Genomic DNA, 7,342 nt, shown 5'->3' with positions numbered 1-7,342 from the left:
ATCGTTTTTGGGAAATTCTTTCAAGATTAATTTAAGGGAGAATTTTTATCAGCCTTAGAAAGTTTTAGCTCTGCAGATAAAGATTTTCAAGACCTTCTGTAAAAGGTTGAGTCACACCTAGTTTTGAAGCCCTTGGCATAACCTTTCCAAAGGCTTTGTAAATATCGTTTTTAAATTTCTTTTAAAAAACCGAGATGTCAGTTGACGTCCCTAAGACAGCAAAAGATTCTGAACCCTCTCTCTCTAGATCATGATCAAGAGCGTGCAAGAGGGATGCCTCTTGTCCCGAGCCATGATGGTAACTGGACGTGTCATTTGGGCCTTGATAAAGATGCAAACATTTTTATAAGAATTGCAATATTGACAAGGTGCCATCATCCATGTGAGGCTCAGAAGTCCTTTTGTCCAAAGAAAAAAAAATGAAGTAAATCTGAATGAATAGCTCAGACAGGTCAAGGTTGTACCTAAAGTCTCAGTGAAGAGGGGGTTGGTTTTTTTATTTTCTGCAGGCAGATGATGCCGATCATGAGTACGAGTAGCACCACTCTCGAAGGCACCAAACGGAGGAGGTGGAAATCCATTCTGGCATGTCAAATGAAGGGACCCAACTCCCCATCATCATGTAATTTGATGAGAGCAGCTGTCAAGCGGTCAGCGGTGATTTGTCAAATGGCAGAGGGGTTAGATTTTGTGCGTCTCCACTGAGAAAAAGAAGCATGGACCATACAAGAAAAGAGGAAATGAAAATCAAGAAAGAATGAGTAGGGCTTGGGTAGTGAAAGTGATGAGAAGAGGGCATGGACAGTGTGTTTCCTTTGCTTGTTTTAGAGTGTAAGGCAACCACTTTGTAGAAAAGTGGGGAGCTTTGCATCGTGATGGTTATAATTGTGCTCTTCATGCTGATTGATCAGTGGATGGGGAGGAAGAGTGCAGCTCTCTCTCATGATGGTGATGATGGTGGGGAGGAAGAGGAGGTGATGGACCTTCTGCAGCCGGAGCAGACTCATTGGAGGCCTCATCTGTGGAGGAGGATTGCTGAAGAGGGTTCAAGTCTGTACTATCATTACCTCCACCTTGATCTTGATCAGTGGACAGGACATTGCCATGATCCAAATGCCGGACGTCCTGGATCATCTTGAGCACCTCGGCCATGCTCGGCCGCTGATCTGGGGATGTGGAAACACATGTGAGGGCAATCTGTAGCATCTGCACCATCTCCTCCTCAATGTTCTCGTACTTCATCAGCTCCTTATCAAACACCTCGGAAGTCCACTCCTCCCGGACCACGCTCTGCACCCACCTGGGCAGGTCCATGCCTTCCTCCGCGGATGTCTGAGAGGGGGCTTTGCCTGTGAGGAGCTCCAGAAGGACCACCCCGAAGCTGTACACATCAGATTTGTGGGTGATCTTGCGGGTCTCTGCCACCTCGGGCGCCCTGTAGCCTACCATGCGCGACGCCACTGCGTTGGGCGTGAACAGGGGTGTGAGGCCAAAGTCCGAGATGCACGCATCGTACTGTGCGTGGAGCAGCACATTCGACGACTTTATGTCCCCATGCACGAACTTCGCCCCGCTCGCATGCAGATGTGCCACCCCTTTCGCCGCCGCTATCCCAATCCGGAGCCTCCTTTCCCAGTCTAGTGCTCCTCCTTGCTGCCCCTGTGCCTGATCCCCTGCCATACTCTTCACACCTGCAATATCACCTCACCCCCCCCCCCCCCCAACCAGGGCCCCAGTACCAAAAATTAACAACAACATCAGCATCAGCGACATAATATGAATTAACCAATCAGAGAGCTATATCAGCTTCCATGTTAGCAATTCTGTCAGCATAATCAACCAATCAGATAGCTATATCAGCTTTCATGTTAGCAATTCTGTCAGCATAATCAGAGCTACCGCGACATCAGCAACGTAACATGAATTAACCAATCAGAGAGTTATATCAGCCTTCATGTTAGCAATTCTGTAAGCATAATCAGAGCTACCACTCTTTTTAAAAGAGGAGAGATTATTAAAGTCACCTTTCTCAAATATTCACAGAACAAAACCAGTAAAACAGAGTACCTAGAGATAGATATGTGAGGTGCGTTCAGAAAAGACGATCAATCGACATGTATCTTCCTTGGTAATGCAAGCATTCAATTATGCTCTTTCTATCACCACATTAAACCCAAGCAATTAACAGTGTGCTGAATTGAGGAACTGCATTAAGGAACAAAACAGACTACGGACTGTACAGAGGCATAGGTTTAGCTCTAATTCCGTGCACATAAAGGTTAGCTCAAATTTTTTAAAAATTTCAATTAGAACAGTCAACCCAATTCTGTAAACAAAAAAGGAAAAAACAAACACAGAAACGGTCAAAAGAGTAGAAAGAAAGCAATGTTGTAAATGTACAAAATCCCACGAAAAGATTTGAGTAGGATACAACATTTGGTATGGCAAGTACCAACCACATGCCTTTCCATTGAGGTGTCCCAGGATAACCAGCTTTCTAAAAGCATAAGACTATGTAGATGTAGATGTAGATTAAAAAATGCAGAATTTGAATAGCATACACTGCCCATGTGTTCGGTGCAGATTCAAGAATGTAGATCTCTATACATGCGCCTCCGCCCAGATCCATAATATAGCATCTACGTCACATTAATTGAGGATTCCTTTAAGAGGGAAAGCGACGAGCTGGTTATAACTTGTACTAGTGGCAAGTGGAACATGGATGATGGAGGAGGAGAAACTGACGCAGCATGGGAAACGACAAGTACGTCTCCATGTCGCGGATTTGAAAATTAAGAGACCTTCATGAGGAGACAGAATCCCTATCAGAGAGGATGGGGCCAAGACGCAAAGGACAGAGAGAGATACATATTACAGAGAGTCTAGCGAGAGACCATAAAAGAGAGTCAAAAGAGCAAAGACAGGAGCTAATAAAATAAGTCTAGCGGCAATCACGACGACAATTGCTAATTAGCATGACAAAAGACTGTAACTTGGCTCTGATGTGTGTGATAAGTAATATTCAGAAAAGCTAGGCATCACAATAGACTGTAGCTTGGCTCTGATGTGCGTGATATCAAATGTTCAGAAAAACTAGGCCCAAGCAGGATCTTTTCCTTGTATCTATCAGCTACACTTATGAATTCTAGACTTTTCCATTGATGAGTGAAATTTGCAAATTCAATTCAACTAATGGTAGTGACAGAAATGCGTAAGGATCGCGAAGCAGAATTCAATTAATGGCAGATGGTAGTGACAGGAACGCTAGGAATTCAATTAATGGCAGATGGTAGTGCCAGGAACGCTAGGCTGCTTCGCGGAGCTTTGGACCATACATTAGTTAAATAAAAGAAAGAAGTGGGGTGAAAAAATAGGAAGAAAGAGAGAGAGGGTAAGGAATATGGAGATGGAGAATTTTTACTGACCATGGAGGGTAGCGGAGAGGCTACCCAAGGGGAGGTATTCGTGGACGAGGAGCTTCTCTTCCTTGGAGTAGTAGTAGGCGCGCATGGGGACGAGGTGGCGGTGGCGGAGTTTGCCGACGGAGTCCATCTGCTGTTCGAACTCCTTGCGGCCCACGGAGACCTCCTTGAGGCGCTTCACGACGACAGTGGGACCGTCCTCCAGGACGGCCTTGTAGGCGGTGCCGAAGCTGCCCTTGCCCAGCACCTCCGCCGACGCGCGCAGGAGATCCTCCAGGTCGAACGTCAGCTGCCCGCCCTGGAAGAACACCAGCTTGTTGTGCTCCGGCTCTTGCGCCGAACTGTACTCCTCCTTCGAATCCTCCCCTCCCTTCCCCGCCGCCGCCACCCCTCCCCCCGCCGCCCCTGCCCCCGCCTTCTGTTTCTCCCCCCCGCCACGCCCCGGACCCCCCGCCGCTCGCCTCCGCACATACCACAGCAGGCAGCATGCGCTCACCAGCAGCACGAACGCCACGTCCGCCACCGCTATCAGCACTATATCCAGCGTGCTCAGCTGCGCCTTCGCATTCCTCGAACCAGCAGACATCCCCGGCCTCGTTTCCACCGGCGGCGGGGGCGGCGGGGGCGGCGGCCCTGCCGGCGGAGGAGGCGCCGCGCACGGCGCAGCCAGCGGCGGCCCGCAAAGCCCCGCGTTCCCCCCGAACGCCGCCCGAGAGAATCGCCTCAGCCCCGCGGGGACGCTCCCGTTCAGCCTGTTGTTCGACAAGTCCAGCTGCGCCAGCCCGCCATTGCTGCTGCTGCCGCCGAGAGCCTGCGGAATGGGGCCCGAGAACGAGTTGTTCTGCAAGAAGAGGATCTTGAGGTGGGAGAGGGACACGAACGGAGCCGGGATACTGCCGGAGAAGTTGTTGAAGGAAAGGTCGACGACGGATAGCCACGGGGTGGAGTAGGAGGAGAAGGCCGGAACGGGGCCTGAGAGGAGATTGTGCTGCAGGGTGATCTTACGGAGGAAGGCACATGTCAGGAGGTCGGCGGGGAGGGGCCCCGAGAGCTTGTTGGATCGGAGGCTGAGGAGCTGGAGCTCCGGCAGGAGGCCCAGGGTGCCTATCCGGATGCTGCCGTACAGGCCCACGCCGGGCAGCTTGACGGCCACCACGTTGTCGCCCTCGGCGTTGCACGACACTCCGAGCCACGTGCAGGGGCTGGAGGTGTTGCTCCAGCGCATGGCCACCCGCGGCGCGGCATCCAGGCCGTCCAAGAACGCCAGCAGGGCCTGGCCGTCCGCCGTCAGATCCCCTCTGCTCAGGTCAGATAGCATCATGATCGTCGTGAAGCTCGCGGCGAGCAGGCAGAAGAGAGACGCGTCCCTCCTCCTCCTCCCCATGTGTGACTGGCAGGTGCGTGCTCCTTCACCTGAAGCTGGAACAAGATCACGAAGGCTAACACAGTCTGTCTGTTTGTCTGTCTGTCTGTCTGTCTCTCTCTCTCTCTCTCTCTCTCTCAGAAGAGTAGTAGAGCTGCCTGCACAGCTCGCTGCTTTATCTCCCAACGTCCAGCAACACACCCCACGTCGATACGGGCACCCGTCCCCCCTCAACAGAAATGCACTACCATCATTCGGCCGGTGGCGCAGCAACGATGGCGCGGGGATGACGAGCCTTCCTTTCCATCATTCCCCCTCCCGATCGGCATGGGCTCCATCCATCGGAGTAAGAACCGGACGAAACCGAACATCATCCAAAGTCTTGATTTATGATGATCTCCCCGGCATTTCTTTTATGGCGTAGTAATGAACGAGAAAGCGGGCAGGCGAGACGTCCTGCTAGAGAAGACGCCGGCAAAAGCGTATTTAGAATCCTACCCTCTTTCGACTCAAAGGTTGAAAGGTACATGACAAAGCCCGGGCGGCAGGGCGCTTTAAGAGCCGCCTTCAACCATAGTTCAATTCTCATTAGGATAATACCCTAGGCCTTAATGCCTAGCCTAATCGGCTACTCTATTAAATTTTAGGATATCACTCAACTTTCCAAGGCCTAAAGGCCAGCACCCATTTCGAGTCACACTCACACTTGGCGAAGAAAACCACCCTAACCGGCTAGCCTCCCAAACAAACCACCCAACTATGACTTGAAACATACACCAACTCTACCATTGGGGTCATGCTCTAACCGTTCGAGTATGGATCAAGTAAGGCTGACAAATGCAACAAAATCACAAACCATGACGAACCTTCCTCCTTTGTGTGAACAGAGAAGAGAAGCTGGAGGCACTGTGTGCTAGAAGAAGGTAAAGATAGATTTTTTCTTAGTGCCAAGGCTCTTCCATGCATGGAGGGGGGCCCGCCTTATGTCTTTTAGCCTTTAAAAACTAAACACCATACCAAAATAATAATAAAAGTCCCGTGGAAAGAGGAATGAAGTCAACCATTTGGGGCACACCACGTCAAAAGCATGCCCCTTTGATATATCTCTGCTGCCCCTCATCTGAACCTAGCCTAGCATGGGTGTGTGAGTTCAAATCCTACACCCTACTTCTTGTGCAACACATTTCTATGCGTCTAAATGTAAAACAACTCCATGTGTCCTAACCAACTAAGCTACTGCTCACGACTACTAGTAGGCTTGATGAAATCAAGTTTGGGAAACCCTTGGCAAATCCACACAATCACATACCTATAGTTTTGAAATCAGAATATGAACTAGGAATCAAGATGGACAACGAAAGAGGGTGTGATCCATAGTGGTTCCTAGTGAAGTAGGATCGAGAATAGCACTATAAATTTTCATTGTGCATTAATCATCTACCACATGGGATGGGTCACGTCAAAGGCAATGTCTTTTTTTCCCCTCTCCTTTTCTCTTGAAATCCAAAATGTTCAAAATCTTATCGCCACTTGCAAGTTGTTTTAAATAGATTGTAGATCACCATCTAGAACCATGTGGCCTTGAATCATTTTGGGGTATTGAAACAGTTTGATCACTAGTACCCCCATGCTTGGTGTGACTATGTCCTAGTTCCAATCTTGGTGGCACATTCTCAATGCACAAGAACCTTTGCTTACATTACAAGAAAGCAATGATGAAACTCATAGAAAGACATTCCAATGGACTTACCATCCAAAAACTACCTATGAAGACAAAAGAGCATTCAATAAGACCCTCCCAAGTGGATCCTAAAGGTTGGCTATCAATATATCGAAGAGGAAATTATCTTTGGACTACTTGATATCCCAATGGGATTTTGGGTCACATTAAAATAAAGATGTATGTGGGACATGAACAAAATGCAAAGTAAGCTTGATAAATGAAACAACATGCAACAAAACTTGGCTTCTAGGTAGTGATTTTAAGCCATATCATACTACCCTCATATATCCATTTCATGTCATCTTCTAGCACACAACCTATAATATTTTGGTGTAGCCTACAATCATACTAGGCTATTCTACTTACTCATAACCTATAATCTTTTGGTGCAGCCACTTGCCATTGACTTTTCAATCTTCTAGCACACATGGTCTTCTTTTTACAAATAAACTTTAAACCTCTAGGTGCCTACCTCTTGTCAAAATAATTTGGAATGCCTACCAAAAGCATAAACATCTCATTGTGTCTGAAAGACCATCCAAAATGCTCAACTATGTAGTTGCCTTATTGATTCAATCTACCTGAGTTTGACAATGCCATCCATAACTGAAGAGGATTATAAAGGGACAACAAGGCTTAACAAGAAAGGGATCCAGATTTGGTGGGACTTGTGGGACTTCCAATCCAAGAACTAGCCGTCAAACTCAACTATTAAAGTAAAAGCTAGGCTCAACAAGGATGATATGCATTAACTAATTCCAGGAAAGTAGTATGGTCTAACTTGTACCCCAATTGGATTCAATGTATCTTGCATGTTAGAGTTAATGACTTTGG

The 7,342-nt window shown here is 48.1% G+C and overlaps 1 protein-coding gene across 1 annotated transcript; it reads right to left on the bottom strand.

Annotated features, from left to right (window-relative positions):
• Window positions 1–314: 314 nt before the first annotated feature.
• Window positions 315–5,296, bottom strand: LOC148025855 (putative inactive receptor kinase At2g26730). The gene is made up of 2 exons (XM_087693116.1): window positions 3,426–5,296; window positions 315–1,691 (listed from the first exon to the last, which is right to left on the bottom strand). The coding sequence occupies exons 1-2, from the start codon at window positions 4,804–4,806 to the stop codon at window positions 895–897; spliced, it is 2,178 nt and encodes a 725-aa protein (XP_087549242.1). The 5' UTR covers window positions 4,807–5,296; the 3' UTR covers window positions 315–894.
• Between the last annotated feature and the right edge of the window lie 2,046 nt (window positions 5,297–7,342).

This window comes from Lygodium microphyllum, chromosome 14 (assembly GCF_053477565.2).
Source record: "Lygodium microphyllum isolate KBCC chromosome 14, Lygodium_microphyllum_v1.1.10, whole genome shotgun sequence".
Classification (NCBI taxonomy): Eukaryota; Viridiplantae; Streptophyta; class Polypodiopsida; order Schizaeales; family Lygodiaceae; genus Lygodium; species Lygodium microphyllum.
This window is presented reverse-complemented; position numbering and strand designations above follow the sequence as displayed.

What these genes read in the sequence shown, in the direction of transcription:
- LOC148025855 (XM_087693116.1), bottom strand. Translation starts at nt 4,806, where the DNA reads ATGGGGAGGAGGAGGAGGGACGCGTCTCTCTTCTGCCTGCTCGCCGCG. An exon ending in CCTCTCCGCTACCCTCCATG is followed by an intron (nt 1,692 to 3,425) that starts GTCAGTAAAAAT and finishes GTGATATTGCAG; the next exon opens with GTGTGAAGAGTATGGCAGGG.